General features: G+C 40.7%; 1 protein-coding gene across 8 annotated transcripts in view; it reads right to left on the bottom strand.

The window, feature by feature from the left end:
* The window catches only part of FRY (FRY microtubule binding protein), a 430430-nt gene that overhangs the window by 84625 nt on the left and 320024 nt on the right, over positions 1 to 25781 (bottom strand). For all 8 annotated transcript variants that reach the window (XM_033103879.1, XM_033103871.1, XM_033103873.1 and 5 more), the window contains 10 exons: positions 25492 to 25664; positions 23599 to 23759; positions 22227 to 22337; positions 17808 to 17962; positions 10959 to 11058; positions 10517 to 10688; positions 5733 to 5989; positions 5152 to 5298; positions 4012 to 4180; positions 2620 to 2710 (listed from right to left, as the gene is read on the bottom strand). In XM_033103879.1, coding sequence (XP_032959770.1) covers positions 2620 to 2710; positions 4012 to 4180; positions 5152 to 5298; positions 5733 to 5989; positions 10517 to 10688; positions 10959 to 11058; positions 17808 to 17962; positions 22227 to 22337; positions 23599 to 23759; positions 25492 to 25664 — 1536 coding nt within the window. The remainder of the gene's footprint in view (positions 1 to 2619; positions 2711 to 4011; positions 4181 to 5151; positions 5299 to 5732; positions 5990 to 10516; positions 10689 to 10958; positions 11059 to 17807; positions 17963 to 22226; positions 22338 to 23598; positions 23760 to 25491; positions 25665 to 25781) is intronic.

Here is a 25781-nt window from a genome sequence, read left to right as displayed (position 1 = left end):
ATTTTAATAAAAAGATGTGTTCACTTTGCTGTTTAATTGAAAAAAAAACTGTGAAAAATCCTTCTTAGAGTTTAGAGGTTCATTCTGTTAGTAGCTTCTGATGAATCATTTTTGTTCGTTTGTTTTGATGCACTGTTATAAAATTCACTATATTTTTTTTCACTTTGGCTACTGAGAAACTCAAAGTTATGTTAATATTAAGTTTTAGCAGTTTTCCTTAGTCAGAACTTTTGATACAACTATCTCACTCTCTTCTTAGCTTGGCTCTTACTCTTTTACCCTTGTTTTAATGGTCCTTTTACTATAAGTTATGTGAACTTTTTTTTTTGCCAGGAGGAGTGGAGTTATTGAATATTTCTCAATGACATCAAAGAATCATTAATCTAGTCGTAAGGAACATGGCAGCCGGGCTGCTGTTCCTCACAACTCCATGGTGCCCCCTGGAGTCCAACAATGTATTCTGGAGACCAGCATCCCCAGGTGACAGTAACTCAGCAGCCCCTCAGTATTCTGACCATTATTATTTCTGTAGAACAGAGTAAATAACTGTCTCTGTCATAGAGTTAGCAAGAGGGAAGGAGAAAGGGGACTGGGTGGTGTCTGGACAGCTTATCCACCCCTGAACCTGTGATGTTTCTCCAATTTTCATGCACATACCGAATAAACATTAAAAATATTCCCATTATGTGCAGCACAGTAGGTTAAGGATAGAAATATGTATAAGAGATACATGGTCTCTGCTTCCCAAGAGTTAAAATCTAGTGGCTGAGATCAGCATGTGTACAAGTACCTACCAACCAACATGTCCGGGTTTACAAGGAAGGAAGGAGATAAGTAAATTGAAGAGAAAAAAGGTATGCTAGGCTGAGGGCGCAGTCCACTCCCGTGGACCAGAGACTCTATTAGAGAAACAGTGTAGGTGGAGAGTAGCATCAATGGAACAGTGGAGTCCTTTGGAATAGAATATTCACATGTGTATGATCATGTGTGTATATGACCAATCAATCTATAGATATAGTCAGTATGAAAGAATGCATGTACGAATGTGTACAAAAAATATGGGTAAATGCCTGCATCAGGCTTTCCAATGGCCAATAGAGAGGTGGTGTCAAAAGAGAAAATCAAGAGCTAAACAAGAAAGCCTCTCTTAAAGACGCTCTCTGGTCTCAATATTATAGAGAGCTGGCTCTTCATCGTAGACGCCACCTCTAAACACTTAGGCAGGACACTCCGAACTCCAGTCTTAAAGGGACCCCTGCAGTGAGATCTTAATATATAGAAATGCACCACCTTCCAACCAAAAATAAAATTAAGATGAAACATTCATACTAGACAACAAATTATAAAGAATGTTCATTTCAGCCAGAAAGATAGATCTATCTTTAGAGAAATATAGGAATTTTTTCAAAAAACCATGAGGTAGTTTTCCAAAGCAGGTACTAGCAAATATAGACTAAAAAATAACATTTTAGTTAGCAATTTTGTACTATCACTGACTTATGGAGTATGATAACCTTTATTCATTTCTGAGAAAGAAAGGCCTTAGAGAACTATGAGGGCAAGGTTGACATCTCAGCTGGGTTTCGGCTTTTAGTGCAAAGGAAAGCTGATGGACGAACGTCTGCTCCAAGGCAGGGCAGCCCCCCAGCAGTAAGTGTGTTGAGGCACGTACAGACGGCTGAAGGAGAGAGTGAGCCCTCACAACTCTAGAGGCAGGCAGCCCTGTGTCAGGTAATCTCCCACCTGCAGCTGCTGCCAAGTCGTCTCAGGCACAAGCACGAGGACAGCCATGAGGCGTCTGAGGGCATTTGGGGTTAAGGGAATTATTTTCATTATTTATCCCATTGCATTTCCTCCAACATGAATTTGTGAGTATGTCATCCTGGTTGCTAATTTCTTAAACGAAAGAGCTCCCTGTGCCTTTTCACTAGAAAAAGCTCAGCCTAAGGTGTTTCAACACCATGGCAAGCATGCTAATTTTTATGTTTGAATTTGGAGTCCTGTTGATCTCTTTTGGTTTGTGTCTCTGCTTGCCACGCTCAACTGCAGGAAACAGTGATCCAGCTCTTATTTACTTCTGAGTAGGTCCTGGCAATGTAAAGGCAGAGACACGGGCAAGAGAAATATTACCATAAAGAGCTAATGAGAAGGGGATTGAGACTTACCTGAGCCGAGAAAGACTGTTCTTGGTTAACTCAGACGTGACAAAGGTGAAATAAGAATGACGAAGTTCCATGGAACTCACCTCAAGACAACTACTCTGTCTCTAGGAAATTATTTAACACTCAGGTTTGAAAATTTCATGTGGAAATGCACTCTAATTCCAGATGGTCTGTGTCCAGTAGCAGGACAACTAGTGGTTTCTGTTCAGCCCTAGAAAGTGGGGTGCAGCCATCAGAACAACACCCTAACTTTTCATCTTTGTCTTCTCTGGCTTTGCTCAGGAAGAAATCGTATCTACAGAGCAGAGTCAGAAAGTCAACCTGTGTTTCTAAGAACAAAGAAGGATTTGTGTGCGTGTGTGTGTGAAATTTATGAAACCCACACACGTTTATTGCTGCCTTTGTACAGACTATTGCTGAAAGTTCAACTGGATATTAAGCTGATTTGTGCACCAACCTCTCATCGGATTCTTTCAAAAGCTTGCCCTCCTCGGCGTCTGGGAAACTGTCCTGACCGGCAACCACCGTGTTGCTGCTGGAGGTGGTTCCTGTGGATGGGATCGGAAGGAAGACACTTAGGAAAAAATGCATGCTGAGGGGTCAAGCTCAAGTCTCAAGTAATTCCAGGAAAGGGTTGCCTGTAAAATCTCATGTTTGAAGGATGCCTGCTATCTTCTGAACAATCTCAGAAATTCTAAACAAAGCCCACGCCCACACCCCGAAACGGGAGAATCCCAGACATTGTTATGGGCAGACCAACCTCCGGAACTCTCCTATAAACCGAGGCTACCACATTCCTGAAACCCCTTCTTCCTGGCCACGTAATGAGCTTATTTACAGTGGCCAGCCCTGCTGCTGTTGGCTGTCTTCGCATTTCTGGGTCCAGGCGGTATTGAACTAATGTGAGTGAAGCAAGTCCAAGTTTCTAGAGCTTCTGACCCCTAGGCTTGTCTGCAGGAACGCTGCTCTGGGAGCAGGATGTGGGGCACACACAGGGCGTGGGAGACGAGGAGAGGAGAGAGATTTGCAGGCAGTCCCGACAGCAGATGAACCAAAGCGAAGCTGTCTTCAAGGAATTTGAGGAGGATGCTATGTATTTCATGAAAAGATGCTGACAGGCCAATTTACTGAAGGTGATAATACAGCTGTGGAGAATTTTAGTCAACCCTGGGAGAACTTTTGCCAAGGGAATCCCATTGATACAAGAAAGAGGGTCTGGACGTGAGATTCCTAAGTGACTGCAGTGTCCTGCCTGGGATCGGCCTCACGTATAAAGCTCTGGGCACATGAGCACTGGGCCCCCGACTGTCAGTCAGCCTCACAGAATCACTGCATTCATCTGACAACGCCCTTAAGAATCTCAGCTAGTCTTAAGCCATCTCTTTTTTTTAAAAAAAATTAGTTTTCAATTATAGTTGACATTCAATATTATATTAGTTTCAGGTGTACAGCACAGAGATTAGACATTTTATATAACTTACCAAGTGATACCCTAATAAGTCTTGCCTCTATCTGACATTACATATAGTTATAATAATATTATTGACTATATTCTCCAAGCTGTGCTTTATATGTCCATGAATATTTTGTAACTGCCAATTTGCTTCTTAATCCCTTCACCTTTCTCACCCATCCCTCCAACCCCCTCCCACCTGGCGACCATCAGTTTGTTCTCTGTGTCTATAAGTCTGTTTCTGTCCATCCATGTTGTCACACATCAAGCCATCTCTTCAATGAACGCATATGCTGGGATAAGAAGTGATAACACATACTCATATCCTTACAGTGCCCCACACAGAGGGCCACCCAGAGACCCGGGACGAGCTGCTGCACAGTAGCCTGGCCCTACCGGAGGCTACGGCCGAAGCCTTGCTGCTGGCCGCGAAGCGGTAGAAAGGAGGGTTGTCGCAGTGCTGGACAATGGGGTTCACGGGCTCCGTCTGCTGCAGCTCAAAGAGCAGCTCTTCCATGGTTTGGATGGTGTTATTACGGCACAAGTATATCGTCACCTTTTTAATCTGAGAAGAAAAGCAACAGAGGGATGTTCTCCAGAACCTCGTCCGTAAGAGTGCGAGGCAGCTGGCTGCAAAGATGAGAACCCACTCACTCAGAGGGCTCGTCCCCCCGAGTTATCAGCCTGGTTGCCCACCTTTGGCCTGCCAGTGACAATCCCAGTGCTGGGTTAAATTCATCTTCCCCACATTCACGTCTGATGGGACCGTGTGTCAGAGGCCTCACCTTTCCTAATAGCGGCATTTACAAGAGTTACTTTTGGGGCTCACAGATTCTATCTAAAAGCTGAAAACTTGCCATCTAAGGTCTTGAGAAGAATTTTATTTATACAAACCATGGGAAAAAAACCTGCCAGCTATTTTTATTTAAAGAGGAATCCCGTCCTCTGCTATTCTCTTTTCCCCTAGAAACAAATGAATTTGTGCAGTTTGGATGGTTTTGCATTTTTAAAAAGGACGCTGGAGTAGAGCTGTGCGTGACTGGGGCCTCCTACCCCCACCTGAGGCAGGGAGGCTGCAGTGCGGCCAGTGGGGCTCCAAGCAGCAGGCAGAGAATGTCTCAGGATGCGGCCGCACCCCAATGCCAAGTGACTCGGGGTTTTAGAAAAGCTGTCATTTCTGCTGATCAGGTCATACTTAACTACAAACAGTAAGTATCGGGCATCTTTGGTAACGGGGCTAATGTTTATAGAAGGCAGCTTTTGGTAACTGTTAGAAAAATACCCACCCCTCAAGCCATAGGCTTCTGTGGGCAAAGGCTTAGCAAATGGATGACAGGTGTCACTAGGACATTGCAGCCTGCTTCTCAGGGGGCAGAAGGGACCTTTTATGTAACAGCTGGATAAGCTCACGGGAGGTGAGTGTGACTGGCATTTGACGTCTCTGTTTTACCTGGCGCAGGGCACATTCTGACCTGCAGATTGCAGATGGAGCCACCCACAGGAATGTGGGCCACCGAGAGCCCGGGGAACACTTACATAGGGCAAGAGCAGTGTGTCACTGCTGACCCCACAAAGGCTGATCAGGAACTGCAAGGTGACCCTCAGGTTGTTGCTCCATTTCTCGTTGTTGGCTAGTGCGTTCCAGGCGTTTTCCATCTCTGGTCCAGGGACCTCATCCCCGTACTGCAACAACCAAGAGCAAAACTGGCTGGGAGGTACGTGGGGAAACGCAAGGATGCAAAATGTTCGATTGAAAGTCATTTTAAGGGTCATGGCCAGCTCAAAATCATAAGAAGGGGGAAACATGGCCATTTGTCCGAGAGGTGCCACTTTCAGCAATTTAAAATGCACGGTTCTTATTCATGTGATAAAAAATGGCAAGCTTCTTCTTATTATTTTTGAAACTGTGGTAAAATGCACATACCAAAGTTTACTGTCTTCACCTCACTTGAAGTGCACAGTTGGGTGGCATGAAGGACATTCCCACTGTCATGCAGCTATCACTACCACCCAGGCCCTCGTCATGGGGTTTTTAACGATAAATGCCACTCTGCAGCCTGGGGTTTGGTGACTGCAGGGCATTCTGGGACAAAGCAGCCATGCTCTGGAGGATGTACCTTGGCCGTCATGTACATGAGGTTATTGAGGACCAGGGACGTAGCTTCCGGGGAGCCCCAGCCATTCCCTCTCAGGCCTTGGGAGGCGGTGGCTTCTCCTGTCCGGTCCTTGCCGTTGTCCTCTGGGCTGCTGGGGCTGGAGCCTGGGACGAGGAGCCTGCTGTCCAGCAGCTCGATGTTGTGCAGCCAGGGCAGCAGGTAGGTGAGCATGACCTGACGCCCGTTGGGGTGCGTCGTGGGGAACCGCTGGCTCACCTCTAAAGAGAAGGGCAGTGACCAAGAGCCACGTGTTACTGCATTGAAATAAACTAAACGTCAACACCACTGACAGGTCACACAGGGCCCTCAGCTTCCAAAGCATATTCAGCTGCAGCAGAATCCTAAAACCGAGGTTTATCCTGAAGCCTGTCACTCCTGGTGCCTGGAGGACAGTGAGAGCACAGTGGGGAAAGCACGTGCTTGGTGAGAGCACGGGAGGTGGAGGCTCCTGAGTTCAAATCCACTGCTGCAGGAAGAGGCACATCAGAGTGGACAAAGCAGGGGATTTGGGATTGGAGGGCATGTGATTAGACGCAGTCCTTGCACATACCAGCTGCATGACACTCTGGGGGGGTTACTTAACCTCTCTGTGCCTCAGTTTCCTGTTCTGTCAGACAGGGCTGCTAGGGCCCCACAATGGGTAATGGAATCATCATGTACAGAATATGCTCGAGACAGTGCCCGTCATCTCACAGGCTCTTCTAAACAGTGGTTAGGGCCACTGTAGCAATGACTATTGTCTTTCCACTATGCTGATATTTTACAGAGCATCTTCCACGCACAATTAGCTGTTAAAAAGTGTGCTGTGAGTCTCTGGGGACACCAGCCGAGTGCGTGGACCCCCACTCTTGGTGTCCACTTGAAGTTTGCCAACCACGCGGAAGGTGCGCTTTCAACACTGCACTTTGTTTTATGACATGAATGAATCGGGGCGGGGGGGGCGGGGGGGAGGCGGAACTGTGTGTCCTGCCCAGTCATTTCACCACGACTTTCTTGATAGCATTTTCACCACCAGCGGCACTTGAATTTTATAATCTGAACACCTTTCTACAGAAATAAAAGCACAACTTTATGTATATGCTGCCAGCCCTGGCAAACACACTCTCTCACCCCAGGGAAAGGCAGAAGATTGGTCAGGTGCTCCTGGGACCACCCGGTGTGGACGGCTCTCATGCAGGGAGCTCAGGCTGCGAACAACACACACGGATGCCAGGAAGCCCACCAGACCCCTGGTGCCGCAGCTTTAACTGACTTGGCCCTCTTCCTAGAACTACACTTACAACTTTTCATTTTGAAGAACAGAGTGTATTTAATGCCATGCCACTTAATCAGGCAGTGTTAAGCTGTCAGGTTTTGCTTAGGTTAAAATTTCTAAACTTTATGGATGTAACGACCGATGTTATGGACCTTGATGACACGTGTCCAGATCCTTATAACATCAGAACTATCATTTATTCCAACACACCGGGCCTCTTCTAGGTGTGAAGCCCTGTCTAGTCACTGCGGAGAGAGCAGTGATGGAAGCCTTGGTCCCTGGGCCTGGGCAGGACGCTCGGAGACAAGTCATGTCCACAGATGACTCTGGGGCAAGGCAGGAGGTGACAAGTGACACAGAGAGGCACACACAGTGTGCTTTGGGAGTTGGGTGGAGGAAAAGCACTTCCGATTACAAAGATATGGGGCACTTTATGGCAGTGAAAACAAGAGTTAGGGATCTGTTATAACTTCCTTATATTTTTTTACATTACTTAACAAAGTTATTCCTCATAAATCCAAATAGCCTAAAGGTTAATCCTTGAAGAAAACTTAGGTTGGATCTGCTTGCAACTCATTACACGAGCCCCCTTTCTTGTTAAGCTTGCTGGGCTGTTTAGTTATTTCCTCTCTTCCCTTTACCAGCTTCTCCCTCTCAGCTGATAAACTTGCTTAAATCACATTTGCTTGTCCTCTGCCTGTACCCTCCTGCAGCCCCAGCCTCTCTCTCTTTCCTTTTTTCTCAGTCAAACCGCTGAGTCTGGCTTCTGCTGTCCCGTCTCCATGCAAACGACTGCCAGTGACCAGTGACTTGTGAACGCCAGAGGGTTACATCAGTCCTTGTCTGCTGGGATCTCTCTCCTCCATTCCAGGCCATGGCTGGCTTGCACCCTCCTAAGTCCTTTTTCTCCAGGTTCCCATGAACGCATGGTCCAGGCGTCCTTTGTCTCTGCACGCGCCTCCGCGCCCTGGCTGCCCTTGCTCCTCCTTGGCCAGTCCTCAGAAGCTCCCTCTCATTCTGTGCTGTCTCCCGTCATGACCTCACCTGTTCTCTTGGATCAAAGAGCTTCTATTCTTCCACGAGTCGCTAGTGCCAGCCTTCCCTTGACCCCGGTCTGTCTATACATGGGATGTCCGGCACATGCCCACACGGTCTCCCAAGCCGAGCTCCCACTTCCTGCCTGGCCCTACACCTCTGATCCTGTCCCCTCTCTCTTCTTGTTTGAAACTGATCAGTGGCTTTCAAAGTCCAAGCAGCTTGCTCGGGTGCCCTCCCTGTTCACAGGGTTCTGTGGGGCTCCAAGGCAGACACAGAGGCCACTGGTCTACCAACTTCTTGGGGAACCATACAAGGCCATCCAGGATTGGACTCCTGCCAGCAGCCTGTCTGTCCATGACGTCCCCGTCCCTGCATACACTATATTAGCTGAACTGACCACTATGCAATCTCTCAAGAGCAACCTGCGATTTGACGCCTCTGGGCCAATGCATGCGCTATTCCCTTGGTCTGTAATGCCTACCTACTTGCCAAGGTCAGCTACTCATCTGCTTTGCAAATTTCTACTCTTCTTTCAAACTGTGGCACAGACGTCAACTCTGGGAAGTCTTTCCTGATATCCATGGCCCAATAACTGATCACTCTTTCATCTTCCATCTCATACACAGGATGTGCTTTTTAAAATTGCACTCCCTGTATTGTATCATAACATACAGTCACACTTCTTTCTTTATTACTAGACTATGAACCTTTGATGCGAAAGACTGTTTCATCCACTGCTGTATTCCAAGGACCCAAGCACAGAGCCTGGCACAGAGGTGGCACTCAGCTCTTGGTTGAAATAAATAGAAATAAATTTTAGTTTTCTAAGAAGAGAATTAATGTATCAAAAATGGTTTTTCTTGAGTTCCCCCACCATTTCAGGCACGATGCAAGGACGTGACTACCTCTGATAATTCTGTCTCAGACAGATGGAGAGGTTTTTCACAGTGGAAGGAAATTTTAAATTAGATCTTAGGGAAGATTGGGAGTTAGGAAGAAGGGGAGAAGGGCCATTTCCAGCAGAAAAACATTGGCTGTCTCTCTCAGAAGCATTTCGTTTTAATAAAGGTTCAAAGAAACTGTACTAATGAACACTATTTTAATACAGTCGTACTCAAGGGAGAGTATCAGTTAGCATCTGTGTTTCCAGCAGAACAGGGTGGACAGAAGCAAGGATTTACAAAAGGGGCTGGCGTGCAGGTAAAAGATTACGTGAGACTGGAGTAGAGAATTCTTGGGTGTAAAGAAAGTTTGGAAAAGGAGGAGTCTTACGGATGAAGGAGTTCCAATTTTATAGTACTGGCTTTGGATAAAGACACCTAGATTTAATTCTGATTTGGAAGCTTTCTTGCTATATGATCTTGAGCAAATTACTCAACGTATCTAAGCCTCACCTTCTCATCTGTAAAATAGGAATGATGATTATGGCGGTGGTGTTGGTGGTGACAGTCCCATACCCGGACTGGGCTAATTGCTTGATATTTGTTAGCTCATTTTCATCTTCACACCCTATGAGGTAGTTATTACTGCAGATAAGGCAACAGAGTTTAGAGGCTCCGTGACTTGCGGGTGGTCCAACAGCTAGTGCATAGCAGCGCCCTAGGGGTACCCAGGCTGCCTAACTCTAGAGTCTCATTTCTAACCTCTACTCATGGGGCCAGAAGATGAAATGATAAGTGAAATGTATATAAAGTGCTTGGCATGGAACCTGGCACACCTTAGCCACTCAATAGATGGAAGCTGTTATTATTTTTAGGGCATCTGGGCAGAGACGTTTGAAGTGAAGTGCTGTACGTATTTGGTTTTGCATGGTGGTGGATGGCAGTCAGGGTGTCAGAGGCAGGGGTGGGGGACTGATGAGGATCTGGACTAAGGCAGTGGTGATGTAGATGGAAAAGGAGGTGAACTCAGGGGAACAAAGTCAGCCCCTCTGCAAGGTACTAAGTGAGCTAAGGCAAGACATTGGCAATTATAGTTCTTCAAAAAATGGATTTTCACAAAAATTATTCACAAAGATCACTTGCAAAGATGTGCCAATATCAAGCTGTCAACAATTTATATAAGTGGCAACATAAAAGCTACAAAACACCATCACGGTCATCACCAACAAACAACTTGCAGCAGTTGTATGTATTAGCAGTTATACCACCCATACTGAATTTCTTCGGAAAATTTTACATAGATAATGTATGTAGAAACATGATTAATCTAAGCACCTCTGCATCTGTCCTATGTTTATTTATACTTACAATGTTCTAGATAAACACATTTTTTTACATTTAAAAATATTCTAGAATTTACTTTTATATGTAACTGGACTTAGCCCACAGCAATTTTGGTCTACAAATTGAACATCAATAATTGGGACTCTAAAATGACACTAGAATGTAAAAAGCAAGATTAATTAGAGGAAAAGTGATCACATGTGTCATCACTGACTGTTGCATAGTACCTGAGAAGAGTGGGAGAGTGAGCTCAGGGTACATTCTGGCCAGTTCACACGACAAGAGGGCTAGTGACACGCTGTAGAGGGGTGGCAACGGGCCGTGGGTTCCATAGAGAATACTGCCAGGTCTTTGCTCAGCTACTTTCTTTGAGTACACAAAAAGCTTTGCTTCAAGGATCTATAAAGAGGTAGGAAAGTAAGAAACAGTATGAGAAAAACATTGGCTGGCTCTCTCAGGAGCACTTCTATTTAATAAAGGCTCAAAGTAACCATACTAATGAACACATATTTTAATATAGTCATATTCAAGGAAGAGCATCAGCTCCTGTGTTTACAGTGAAATGCAGAAAATAAATGCATATCAATAGACACCAACCCAGGGATCAACACCCATTTCTATTTTCTGTGCCCAAGGATGAAAGTTTCTATATCAGTAAATGGTACGTGCCTGCATGAGCTGCATGGAGATTTCATAGGTCTCTCTGTTGGTGTCAGAGGCTTTGAATAGAACAAGGTTTAGCAATGTCACTATGTCGAAGGGATAGTTCCTAAAAAAAAAACACACACACACACAAAAAAAGCATCATTTATAAGACTGCCTGGATAATAATTTTGATAGATCATTACCTCTCAAAATTCTTGATGGTACACTGACCTCAGTCCCACTTACTGATGACATTCCCACGCCCACAGGGCAATTTTCCCCCTCATTCTTTTACTATTTATTAGTAGATAAAGGGAAATAGCTCTATTTTTGCTTAAAACTGAATATTGTCACACCAGGAAAAATAAACACAAAAAAATATCTAATGTATATCAATGTTAACTAAAATCAAATACAAGTAGAAAGGACAGCATTTAGACGATATGTTTAAATTTCTTAATAGCTCACTGACTTAACATTTTCAATGAATTCATTTATATTTATTAAGTACCAAACATACCAGGAAAATCTGCAAAGTTCTCATGCTAAGTGAGTAAGGCTGGCCCGTCCCCCAAGCCGGCTTGCAGCCTAGTTACGATGAGAGCTATGATGGGGGCGTCCACAGCGTGAGGCGGACCCCACGAGGGACACCGAAGCCAGAGTTGGCTCAGAAAAGGCTTTCCAAGGGAGCGACCTCAGCCAGGCTATGGAAGGGGTATTGTGGGTGTGTTCTGGGCAGAGAGAACAGCGTTTTAAAAGATTACGAGAATAAAATAGCAAAAGGAAAGAATCTCTGAGTGAAAGAAATACCTAGAGAAACAGAAGGAGACGGGTGGTGGGTGTGTTCAGAAGATGACCAGCCTATGGGCTTCATCCTAAAAGTTACGACGATCCTACAGGATTTACAGTGTGGGGTGAGGAAATGACATTGAGTTTTGAAGACTCACTCTGGCTGCTGTGTGGAGAATGGATTACAGGGGGTCAATAGTGGAAGCTGTGACACTAATGCAGATGGGAACAGATGAGGACTTGCATTGGGGCAGGCACAGTCGGAACAGGAGAGGGGACAGATCTGAGAAACACCAAGGAGAAAATAGTCAGCAGGATTTGGTAACTGATTGTGCGTGTGGGATGGGAGCCGGGAGAGAACAGATGATGTGGCTTAATGGTATCGTCAAATGTAAAATGGAGACCAAATCCACTTTTTTCTTGCTATATAACACTCTTGAAAGGTGACATCTTTTCTTAATCTATAGTGGAAGAGGTCATACATAGAAAACTGGTGAGATGAACAATTAGCGGATAGTTTTTATGCAGAAGGTGAATGATGGATTTATTTTGAGTCAAGCTTTAGAAAGCAGAAGGTAGCTTGGAGGTGAAAAAAACATATTAATTGTTTATCCTTTAGTGATTCTATATAATTATACTGTGCGGAAGTTCTGTTTTAGAACTTTCACCCTTCTAGAAAGGCACAATCCTACTCTGAATACACACCCATCTTACATTAAGCTTATGAGAACTTAGAGTGAGAATTGGTTAGACACATGAAAAAGGACTCTGTTTTCATTTTCTGTATTACTCAAATTTAATTTTTTGATACTAGTAATACATGAATATACTTTGCTTTTCAAAGAAACACATGATGCCAGAGCACCCACTCTGAAGACGGTTCACTCTCATGACAGGCAGGTCGGGGTTGGCTGTAGGCAGGTGTACAGAGTAAGATGTGGACGAGCCCCACCTCCTTCTCTCCCCCAACTGTGGCTTCCTCCCCTAGAGGCAACCACTGTCAACATTTGGGTGTGAGTCCCAGCCCTTTACTACGTGCGTACGCAAAGGCATGCATCTGACTGCCTCGCTCCATCACATCAACGTGATCCTACGACCTACATGCAGCGCCCGGAGATTAGACTGCTCCCTGAGCAATGCGCTGCACAGCGTGCCACAGCGTGGACAGCGTGCCACCTACACCCCCTCAGGGCCCAGGCACTCCATCCTCCCACTCATCCTGCTGGCGGAACCCCTCTCTGGGAACTGCCTTCAGCCTGAGACGTGCCTAGGCCAAGGCCAAGGCCATGCAGCCCCTGTGGGACTGGCTGAAGCTCCCGTTCCTCTGCCCAGTCCTACTTCCTTCCCTTCCTGTAGGATCCCTGTGGGCTTCAATAACAAACTCCCCGCACTCAAATCTTCACTCTGAAGCTGTTTCCTGGCGAGTCCAACCTCTGCCATTCCAACTATTCACTATTATAATGCCGTAAACTCCATGTGCAGGTATTTCTTCAGAATAGATTCCTAGAAGAGGTCATGTGGGGTCAAAGGGCACATTTAAAATTTTGGTAGATACTGCCCCATTGCCCTCCAAGAGGCTGGTTTTACTTAATCCTTACCCTAAGCCTGTATAACCCCCATGTTATCCATGAGTAAGCATCTGTAGTAATTGGCACTCCCAAGTGATTACTTTTCTAGATGTTTTATTTTTACATGCACACAAAGCATGAGGTTGATGTGTCAGCTGGGGAATTGGTGTTGACAGGTGACGGTGGTGAAGAGGAGAGGGAGGCCGTGGACATGTTACGATGTGCTCACTGTGCCAAGGCCTTTACCTAGATTTGTGATCTACTCGTCACAAGCGTGTGAGGTGCAGGAAATTGGGCGCTTGCCCAAGGTCACGTGGGAGTAGGGAGCCTGGACTGCATCCTGGATATGCCTGACTCTACAGCACTCAGGCTTTTATCCCCAGCGCTCCTGGACAGCCCACGTCTACTTTGGAATTCTTACAAATTGCAGTCTCTGGAAACAGAGCTGATTGTGAAAGCAGAAAAGACATGTGGCAGAGGTACCCTCCCTACATCTCTGTCTCAGCCACTGGGATTTAATTCATGTATATTAATTACTACAGAGAAGAGCACTGGAAAACACTGCTGGATCACTGGGGATTTGCAGGCCGGAAAAGGACAGGTAGAGTCTCTCTCTTACTCAGGGCTGTGCACTTGACCATGTAATGAGGGCATTCCATTATCTGCCTAAGATTGAGCTATGGGATTTATGCGAAACAACACTGAGAGGAGGAATAAGACAGATACAGTAAATGAAAGAAATCCAGAGAAGGAAGAATGAGAAAGACCTCAAATGAGCAAGAGAGCACAAACACATCATCTGAACTTAGCTGTGTAAAATAGGCTCAGGACGGAATTTTACACCTTTCAGCTTTTAATTATTCAACATAGGCTGTGGAGGGTAAAAGGGGGGTAAATGTGGCTATGATCACACAGAGTAACAATCAAATGGTGAAAGAACTGTGAAAGCTCGGTAAGATTCAGAAAGAACACAAGAAATACAACTGTTTTTCGATCTAAAAGAGAGAAGATTTTTAAAGAATTTGGGAAATACCCACTAGCTCCGGTTTCTTTAGGACCAAATGACAAAGCTCAGGATAACTTTGAGGCATTCTGAAAAAAGTTCACTGGTTGGTAGAGGGATTACTTTGTAGCTATTCGCCTTCAACAGCCAGCGGATAATAGCAGTGTTTACTATAGGGTGCTGACCAGGTGCTTGGCCTTAGATCAAGAGACTGCTTTTACTTAATCCTTAGCCTAGGACCATTATCACCCCCATTTTACCCATGAGTAAGCATCTGTGGTAACTTGCTGAAGAGCACGCAGGTTGATTAGAGGCAGGGCTAGAATTCATGCTAAGAACAGTACATTCCCAGGCCCAAATTCCCACACTCCCTGCGCTCCTGCATTCTTCCAGCTGGCCAACTGGACCAGGTGGGGTCACACGTCACCAGGTAGGGGATTCATGAGTCATAAGCTTCATGTGTCTTCCTTAGAAACAGACAAAGGCTATTCCCTTAGGAAATGTGGGGCATTCACTTTTCAGAACTCAGGTTTGTGGGCCTGATTTAAATTAGGAAAGATTTATAGAGAGTTAACTTAAGGCAAAAACAAAAAACAAAAAACATACAAACAACAATGACAACAAAAATAAACACCCCAAAATTCTTTAAAAGTTAAAACTTTGGTTTTACGTGGAATTCTGAAACATCTATTAAATATATTTTAGTAGTATTTTGGAAGATAAGAGTAAAAACAAGGGAATTCTTAAGTATTTAATTAAATGTGAAGGAAATTCTGTTAAGTAAGTGATTGGAAATGGCCTACACTTAATATAGAACACACTATTTATCTTGATTTATAACATTGGCAAGCCATTGAATCTCTTTCTCAATTTCCTTATCTGTTGCATACTGATACAATTTGGAGTTGAGGGGAAAGTTAATAAGAACACGTACAGAGAAGTCTTAGTTATTTGAACCAATGCCGTATAACAGGTGAACTATTTTCTTTTGTGCTACATTATAGTACCAAGTTGCATTCAGTAGCTTTTAATCAAACATAAAACACATTTTATGAAAAATTCTTCAAAATGAATATTACCAGTTCCACCATCACTTTCTACTTTTATCCTCGCTTTCTCTGGTCCTATTCTAGTTCCACTCTGGTTTCCAAATCTCTCAATGTCACCAGAGTCATATCATAGCTATAGTTATAGATTTGACTGGAGACCATCAAGTTCACAATTCTCTCTCTCTGTCTCTGTCTCACTCTCCATTATACAAACAAAAGAAACCAAAACCAAGAATTTAAAGACCCATTTTTCCCCATTATCACAGGTGATGAATATAGGCGTTGATATATCAACTATGCAAAAATGGCTCATTTCCTCTTCTAAAACTAAAGGTTGAAAATTTTAATCAATAAGAGCATTTTAAAAAATGTGCAATCTTTCAGGTATTTTCAAGTCAATTATAACTGGTTCCTTAATAAATGAATATGCTTATAAACTGTCCTATTCCTATAAAATAAATCCAGCTTACGATCATTCCTATTGGAAAAGGAGGCAGTAATTACTTACAAGGAATCTTCACTTTGGAAAATGAATCTCATAGGAGTGACGATTACACAGATAACTTGTTTGAGAAATTTAAAATAGGATCCAGTTTGTTTATGACTCTTTAGGAACATATGATTTCATAAGATAAGGCATTTAGGTGTGTTTTAGAGGCAAACATGCAGGAAAAAGTAAAAGCTAAAACACCAGAATTTCTTTTGAAAAACAGCACTGAAAACTTAAGTGCAAACATTGTTCAGACAAATCAAAGCTTGTCTAGACTCCACAGTCTAAAGATTTATGGGAAAAGAGAGCAAATTTGGGCCATAGCTGAAACTTTAAATTCTGCACGTGCCCTGCGGTGAGAAAGGACAGAGTGTGGGCTACCGTCTTGTCACACAGGTCACAGCCATGGCACCTTCAGAATAGATGAGTGTCATAAGTGTAACTTGAAATGCCATATTTGTCTAAGAAACCAAAACAGTTTAGGATGATATCTTAAAAAAATCTACTCTAAATATAGAGGGTTTTCTATTTTTGTGACTGGAGATATTACTGAAATTGAGACTATTCTCCTAAATTCTCAAAGCATTTATTTGTTCTCCCTAAGGAAAAATACCTAGAATTATTCAGAGGAATGCAGTGTAACATTTTATGAGATGGCCCTGCAATGAAATAAATTTGGCTAGAATAGTTCAAGGCAAGTTAACTGGGAGAAGGGCAGAGAAGAGAGGTAACTTTTACTATCCTTATTTTTGTCAACGGAATCGATGGTCCAAGTCATAGATTCTAAATATATTTTTAAAAATCCAAGTGTCATGTGAACAGAAGTTCATTCTTAACATGTTGAAATATTTGAAAATAAAAAAAACACTGGAGAAAGAGATTTTTGCAAAAAAATGTCATTTTGGTAATATCCGACAGGTCTAAATATTCTTTCGTAACGCTAACATCAAGAAATAAAATGATGGAAAAATGAGACAGTTTAGATTATATTCATTGCTATAACTTTTATGGAGATAAAAGTACATAATAAAAATTCTACTAAGATTATGGAAAACGAAAGCTTTAGACATGAAATGTTATCTACTATCTTTAAAAAAGAAAAATAAAAAATTTAAAGACAAACTTGTTTCTAAATAGCATGTGCATTTTATGTTTATTGAAAGTAGATGTCTTCTAAAATTCTGTTCTTGTTAATTCAGAACCATAGTAGGCTAGAATTTAAAACAAATTCACTTTTATTCCCTTGATCCGGTAGCTCAAGACAGCCATTTAAAATACAACATTTAATTAAAAAAGAAAAATCAACAGTCTATATGAGTCTTTTCAAAGATAAACTTCAGCTGCCTTCTTTCAAGTTCTAATATGTAGGCTCTTTGTTGGGTAAAGTTTGTGCAGTTTGGGAATCTTCATTAACCCTCATTCCTTAGCTATGAAATTATTTCACTCAATAAATCATAATGCAGAATGACTACACGAATGACTAAATTACGTAACAAGGGTGGTGGTTTTCAAAGTGTAATCTGTGGGACCGGGGTGCCACATTTTCTTTCCTTCCTTTCTGAAGTTTTGGACAGGACGGATTTAGCATTTTTAGGCTGCTTCTTGGGTTTAGTTTGGTGTCAAGATGGCCGAAGGGCTTAAAGTTCACACCTGTCACAAACATTTCTGGAAATTCCTTTAATATATCTTCTTGATCCTTTTCAAATCCTGCTCTAATATTTCACTATGAATTTTCAGGCAATTAAAAAGAAGAGTGCTATAACAACAAACCACTCTCTTGGAAGAACATGAAAAATCAATGTAGCTCACTTACAGAGAGTGGTCCACCTGCTGGGGAAATAGAGGCCATTTTGTATTCCCATAGAATTTGCTCGAATAATTGCAAAAAGGGTCGGCTCAATCATTCGTATCACAAAGAGCAACGTTAGTTGTACTTGGCCCTGACCAGCACACTCCACTTACAAGAAGCCATACCTGCTTCCACACACGGTTGCAATGGCTTTGAAGCAGCCAGATGCAAGTTGGTAGGAACCTGTATAGCATCGGTCAATGGCCCAATTGAAGAGATTTATTTGGTCGGGATTAAGTTCCAAGAGCAAGACGACAACTTCACAGCCGAGTTGATGAACCTGAATACATGGAGGAAACCAGTTATTTATATTTAATGAAAGCTTATTCTACGGAAAGACACGACATCAAGCTTAGCCAATAGTCAATAGGGTAAATGAAAAGTGGAGGCTGAGTATTCATCTGGATTAATATTTATTCCCCGTGTTCCTCTTTAAGAGGCGCAACATTGCAACTGAAATTGAAAAGTCTTAACTAAGCTGGACCTTATGTAAATCTGTCATACAGGGTCCATTCATTCTTGATTTTTAACTCTGGAAAGGTGAAGACTTTAGCAATGTTTCGTCTTTGCACTTAAAATGTTTCTGAAAAATACATGTATTTGGCAAAAAAATTAAATATATAAAAGGAGAGCTTTTATGTGTGTAAAGTCTGTTAAGGAAAAAAAACAGAGGGAATATTTCTGAGGCTTGATTACTAAATATACTGTGTAAAGTGTAACTGGCAATCTTTTAAAAAAGAAATACAATATCGATAAACCCTTCTTAACGACACATTTAATATAAAAACATCAGCATACCAGATAGAATTAATGGGATACTTAATTGATTCCTGAAGCTACTGTCCCATTTGTCCAGGAGAAGCCTGGTGCCTGGAGGCTAAATTCCCCTCAGAAAATAACATTTTCCTGCCTTCTCCTGAAGTCATCCACTGTCCTAGCCAGTTGTAAGCAGATGGAGAAAGAAAGGTTCTGAATTGATTGCTTTTCTATTACAGGGTGTGGGCCCAGTTGGGAGTGATATTATAATTGGATGGTCAAATATCATCAACCTAGTTCCTCAAGGGGCTTAGATAAAAGCTAACGATACTATTACAAAGGACTTAAAAATAACATTTCATTAAAAAGCTGGACTTGAAAGAAAATCAGTAAGTTTTTATTGTGCTTTAGAAGCTGTATACCGAAGCATAAAATACATAAATAGTTTATGATTCATAAGTAAATGGTGTGTTATTTTAATTGAACACACTAGTATGAACATCACAAAGTGAAAAACCATGGATCACCAGTACCATTAAAGCCCGTCTTATGCATTCTCTTGTCTTTGTTTTTTGTTTGTTTGTTTTAAGTGTCTTTAAGTTTTTTCTTATTTATTTATTATTACTTTCAGGTGTACAAAACAACATAGTGATTAGACATTTACACCCCTCACACAGTGATAACCCCACCAAGTCTACTACCCATCTGACACCGTACATCGCTATTAAAGTACCATTGACTATATTCCCTATGCTGTACTTTACATCCCATGACTACAGATATACATATTTTAATTATACTTGACATTCAATATTATTTTATTAATATTTCAGATGTACAATGCAGTGGTTAGGCATTTATATAATCTATGAAGTGACCCCCCGATAAGTCTAGTACCCATCTGACATGCTACATAGTCTTTATAACATTATTGATTATGTTCCCCATACTGTATTTCACATCCCTGTGACTATTTGGTAACCACCAATTTGTACCTCTTAATCCCTTCACCTTCTCACCCATCCACCAACCCTTATTGTGCATTTTCTTAATCACTAGCTTCTCTCTCCTCAAAAGCAACAACATCCTGACTTCCACCACCATTGGTTGGTTTGGGCTGTTTTGAACTCTATATAAATGGAATTATACAGTACATAACTTTGTGTCCTGTTTTCTTTCAACCAATTTAGGTTTGAAAGGCATCTGTATTCATTCATTTCCATTGTTGTATAGTATTCTAACTCATGATTGCTCCGTAAGTTATTCATTCTACTATTGTGAACATCTGGTTGTTTCCTGCTTTTGACTTCATACGCTGCTTTGAAGACTCTTATGCATGCCTTATGTTGCACATACTGGGTGTACATACAGGAGTGAAAATGCTAGGTTGTGCGTATGCTATGTTTGACTTTAGTGGATAACGCCAATCAATTTTCCAGAGTAGTTATTCCAATTTACATTCGTATAGCATTGTATGAGAGTCCCCATTTCTCCATTTCCTCATCAACATTCAATACTGTCAATCTTTTTAATTTCAGCCCTTCTAGTGGGTATGACCTAGCATATCCTGTGGCTTTAGTTTGCATCTCTCTGATTACTGAAGAGCTGGAGAACCTTTTCTCGTATTTACTGGCCATTTAGATAACCTCTTTTGTACATAGCTTGTTTTAGTCTTTTGCTTGTATTTCTACAGGTGTCTTTATCTTATTTATCTTATTGTAGGGGTCCTTTATATATTCTAGATAAAACCTCTGTTGGTTTTATGTTGCAAACATCTTTCATGATGTGGCAATCCTGTTCACTCTCTTAATGGTGCCTTTTGGTGAACAGAAGTTATTAAATAGTCTTTTGTTATGGTTAGTAATTTTTGCATCCTGTTTAAGAAATCTTTCCCTAATCCCAGGGATTAAGATATTCTCCAATCTTATTTTCTGGAAACTTTAGTTTGTCAGCTTTCACATTTAGATCTGCAATCTCATTTCCTCGTTTTCATTCCTGATATCTTATTTTTTCTTTCCTAATGCATTGGCTACCATCTTTAGTACAATATTGATAGAAGTGGGAGTGGGCTTCCTTGGTCATTTTAATTTCAGGGAACATTTTCAATATACACTATTAAGTATGATGTTTGCTATAGGGTTTTGTTTTTAAGATAACCTCTATCAATAAAACAATAAAAACAATAAAAAAGAAAGTTCTTTTTATTGTTTGAATGTAGACTTTTATTAAATGCTTTTTCTGTATCTATTGAGATGATCACATGATATTTCTTTCTTGAGACCCTGTTATTATAATTAATACACTAATGAACTGGCGGATGTTTGAATATTAAACGAATCTCGCAGCTCTTGAATAATTCCAACTTGATCATGAATGAATCAAGGATTTTTTGTATATATCAATGAATTTAGTTTTCTAATATTTTGTTTAAAGTTTTTGTTTCTAAGCTCAATAATGAAATTGCCTTTTAATTTTATATCTTGTTAAATCCTTGTCAGGTTATAGTGTCAAAGTTATGCTGATTTCATAAAATATATTGGAATGTGTTTCCTCTTGAGTTGTTTTTCTCTTTAAGGATTTGTATTATATCTATGCAATTTGTTCCTTAAATGTTGAATTCATCAATAAAACCTTCTGGTACTAAAGTTTTCTTTGTGGGAAGATTTTCAATTACAGATTAAATTTCTTTATTACTTATTTGACTATTCAGATTTTCTTTTCTTCTTGTGTTGTGTTTTTCTAGGAATTTGTCTATTTTACCTAAATTTTCAAATTTTTCAGCGCAAAGATGCTCATATGTTCTCTTTTATTTTAAATGCTTATAGCACCTGTGGTGATGCCCCCTTTTCAGTTCTGATGTTGGTGACATGTGCCTTCTCTCTCTCTTTCTTAATCCAACTTGCCATTGATTTAATCATTTTATTAGTCTTTTAACAAATTCAACTTTTGGTTTAAATAATCATTTCAATTAGTTTTCTCTCTTTCATTGATTTCTGCTCTTATCTCTATTATTCCTTCATTGTACTATTTGTGAGTTTGATATTATTGTTTTTATAACTTCTTGAGATGGATGCTTAGGTCATTGATTATCATCAGCCTTTTTTCTTTCTAATATATGCATTTAAGACTCTACATTCCATTCTAAGCAAGACTTTCTTTACAACTCACAAGTTTAGTATGTAGTGTTTTCATTATTCTTCAGTTAAAAATGTTCAGTTTCTTTTGTTATTTCTTCTTTGACTCACTGGTTATCTGGAAGAACATGTCTTAATTATATTTTTATTACTAGTTTAATTCTATTGTGATTAGAGAACAGAGTGTGTGTCATTTCAATCATTTGAACTTTGTGGAGACTTGCTTTATGGCCCTGTTTATGGTCAACTTTGGTATATGTTATTGTGATTTTTATCCTGGTGCATATAACTGTGTTTCTCTGAAAATAAGGCCTAGCTGGACCATCAGCTCTAATGTGTCTTTTGGAGCAAAAATTAATATAAGACCCGGTTTTATTTTACTATAAGACGGGGTCTCATATAGTATAATATAATATAATATAATATAATATAATATAATATAATATAATATAATACTGGGTCTTATGATAAGTTTTGCTCCAAAAGACGCATTGGAGCTGATGGTCTAGCTAGGTCTTATTTTGGGGAAACACAGTAGTACAATGAGAACACATAAACCTGTGGCTGATGTGGGAAGAGCCTGTGCTGTGAACAGTGCTTAGACACCTCAGTAACCCACCAGAAGCAGAACAGCCTAGATACTTAACAACTTACTCGTAAATCCTGACAAGCCAGAATGTTGTCAAGCCACTTATACAGGTAGCCATCTGGGGAAAGGCCCACGTTGTCAAACACGGGCCCACAGCACAGCACGGCGGACATTGCCTGATGACAAAACACAAAACACCTGGGAATGAAACCTGGAATGATCTAATGGCATGCGACTGACTCTATAAAATATAACTACCAGACTTAAAAATGATTAGGGTCTTTTACAGCAGTTATTTCCACAAGATTTTAAAGTATTCCTTAATAGATTCAATAAAAAATACCAGATTCCCAATTTTGGCTCTTTTTATAAGAGTTAAAACCCATAAATTTAACTTGGTAAACATATAATTTTATGATTATAACAAATCTTTATGTTGAAAAAGATATTCAAAACAAAGTGACCATTTCACAGTATTTAAAATAAACTTACCTTCAGTAATTTCAGGTGAATAAATTCTACTTAGAAGACAAATACAGCTTTGCATATTTTGCTTTGATGACAAATAACTATGTACGGAACTGAAAAACTTGACAAATATTTGATTAAGGTACTAAATTGACAAACTATGAAAAACATGGAGATAGTTGTGATTCTTAAAGATAAAGAAAATGAAGAATATAAACTTTAGTTCCTCTGAGTGAGGGAGGGAACACGGGAAGGTAAGAGAAGGGGGGGTGGTCTTGATAAACTTTGTAATTAGCAGGACCAGATGAATATTAGGGTCATGGTTTAAATTGGCTCCATGAGGCAAAAGTCAGCCTGAGTGTCAGCAACTTCTGGTATATATGAAGGAGCTGATATATAGTTAATTTTCTAAAAGACATTAAGTTGTAAGAAATCATGCTTCTGAAGTTTCTGAACAGTTCTAGTAGTGTCAAAATTTATTTCAGGGAGTCTTCTAGGCTAGGAGACTAAAAAGGGAATGTAGTTCTTGGCAGATTTTGAACAAGTTTCAGATTCATATATACGTGTATACACACACGTGTGTGTATGTAATTTTTTTTCCTTTTAGATTGGAAGTTAATTAGCAAGGCTGTTACTCCAAGGGTTTACCCTGTAAGCAAAATGTGCGGTTCTCATATAGGAGAAACACTGGGTAAAGTGAGAACTTGGAAGAGTTTATAATTTTGAAATTGTAAGCCCAAGTGGAAAATTTACATATTTATACATAGCTATCTATCTATGTTTATGTGTGTACCTTTGGAATTTTTAAGGTCAGCTTATGTATTTATGTGTGTGTGTTTATTTGATTTGTTTTGTATGTGCACTTATATTTTATATTATTTATTATAACCTTATTCAAGGCATGATTGTCAGCGTAAGGGAAGAGACCACTGTTAACGAAGGTTATCCACTGTGGCAGAAGTGACTTACCTTCAATGCACAATACTGGTATCTTGTAATCTGGTGATTCCTGTCACTGTAGCGATCCAGAGGGGTGAACATAATGCTGAAGGGCCCTGCCCACTGGCTAAACAAGATGAAAAGATGGTGCCTCAGGCTTTGCTGGGGGAAGAGAAATCTCCGGTGGTGAACTGGGGAGGAAAACGCAGTTCAGCATCAACTAGACTGAAAAATATAGCGAACACAGTTTATGTCATGATTATACGTGAGTTTTACATTTTGGAGAAAGGAGTAATTTCATTTCCTAACTCAAGTTTCCTTTAGGTAATAAAACATATACTTAAAAAGTCAGTCACGTGGAATTTTCTTTCTAAGCGTGTGTTCTCTCTCTCTGCTCACACTGTAGGTATTAGCACCTTGTCTCAAAGTAGGAAGCAGAGATAGGAGATGAACTCATAGATACCCTCTTCTAATCAGTGTCTGGAAAACCTGACACATCTTCCACTCAGCTGCTGCTTACGTAGGAAATGTCCCCGTGACTGCTGCTGCCCGTCTTTAGGAAGCACTGGGAAGCATAACGTATAGACTGTCTGTTTTAAACAAACACACTTTAGCTGAGAGGTCAACTTGCATCTTAATTATGGACCATCGAAGATAAGGAGGGCTGGTTATACAACATCAAAATTAAGGAAAATTAGGAAAAAGTAGAAACAGTTGAGCTGCAGCATTTTGTAATTATGTCAAAAGCTTTTATTGACAGTCATTAATTTTTACACCAGACTGACCAGACATTTTTATTCTCTATGCTTCTATTAGGTGAAAATGTTTCATGCCCATTTGCCCTGTGAGACAAAAATCTCTCTCGATCATATAACTTATTAAATTATATAGAATTCTATATAATGTGTTGATTAGATACGGTTAAGAGCAGGAATACTGTTGAGATTACATGTTCATAGATTTCACAAAAGAGGTAAAAAAACGACAAAAACAAACGTGGAGGCAGTAAAAATTATAGTAATTTTAGAATGTACTTTAACTTAAGCGACCACTAACCTAGAGACTGCTATAAACATAGCTTGGTATATATGAAGCACATGGTAACCACAAATCAAAAATCTATACAATACATAAGAAATAAACACAAAGGAAGCCAAATACAACATTACAGAAAATCACCATCATATAAGAGAGTAAGAGGATAAGAAAGGAACAGAGAAGAACAAAAATAATCAGAAAACAACAAAAAAGTGGCAATAATTACATACCTATCAATAGTTATTTTAAATCTATATAGACTAAATGCTCCAATCAAAATACATAGGGTGAGAAAACCAATAAACTACACCTAAACAACAACAACAAAACAATTAAAAAAAAACAGACATTGGGTGGCTGAGTGGATGTAAAAAACAAGACCTGGACATACGCTGCCTGCAAGGGACCCACTTCCAATGGAAGACACAAACAGACTGAAACCAAAGGGATGGACAAAGATATTTCATGCAAATGGAAATAAGAAAAAAAGCTGGGGTAGCAATCCTTATATAAGACAAAACAGACTTGAAAACATGTTCACAGATTAGCACAAGAATGAAAAAATGAAGCGTCTGTGAAACGTTCCCTTTGATCTCCTTCCTTTTTGTGGAAATCACATAGGTTGATATTTTTCAGATGGGAACCAAAACAAAGAATAGAAATAATGACAAACACAAAGCCAAAGCGAATTCTCATGGTTTCCTTTTCAGCTCTGTGCTGAATTTCCACAATCTGTTCTCATGTGCATTTCCAAGTATTTCCAGACAAATAAATGAGCCCATTGCAGACCTGCACACAGGCTGGGAGGGTCAGAGGCAAGCAGAGTCCTGGGGAACAAATGGTTTTTCAAGCCTACAGGTAACCTGCGGTGACGCATCACTGTACCTGGGACGCACTGAATCAGGTTGGCGACCATGGCACTAAAATGTGCCCGGATATCTTTAAGGATTTCAACTTCTTTATCATTTTCAGCTTCTAGCAGCATGCGGGTCAGGTCCACATATTCTAAGAACAAAGCTCCAAGGGCTAACGTGTCCCGTTCTAAGGCTCCATTTGTGCTGGAAGGAAAGAAAAGGAAACCTTTAGATGTTTTGCCTTTGTGTCCAAGTGGCACGTGCTTCATGGAAAATAAGATTCACTATCAGAACTCACAACCAAATTTGTTCTTGACCAAT

Source organism: Rhinolophus ferrumequinum, chromosome 4 (genome assembly GCF_004115265.2).
Source record: "Rhinolophus ferrumequinum isolate MPI-CBG mRhiFer1 chromosome 4, mRhiFer1_v1.p, whole genome shotgun sequence".
Lineage (NCBI taxonomy): Eukaryota > Metazoa > Chordata > Mammalia > Chiroptera > Rhinolophidae > Rhinolophus > Rhinolophus ferrumequinum.
This window is presented reverse-complemented; position numbering and strand designations above follow the sequence as displayed.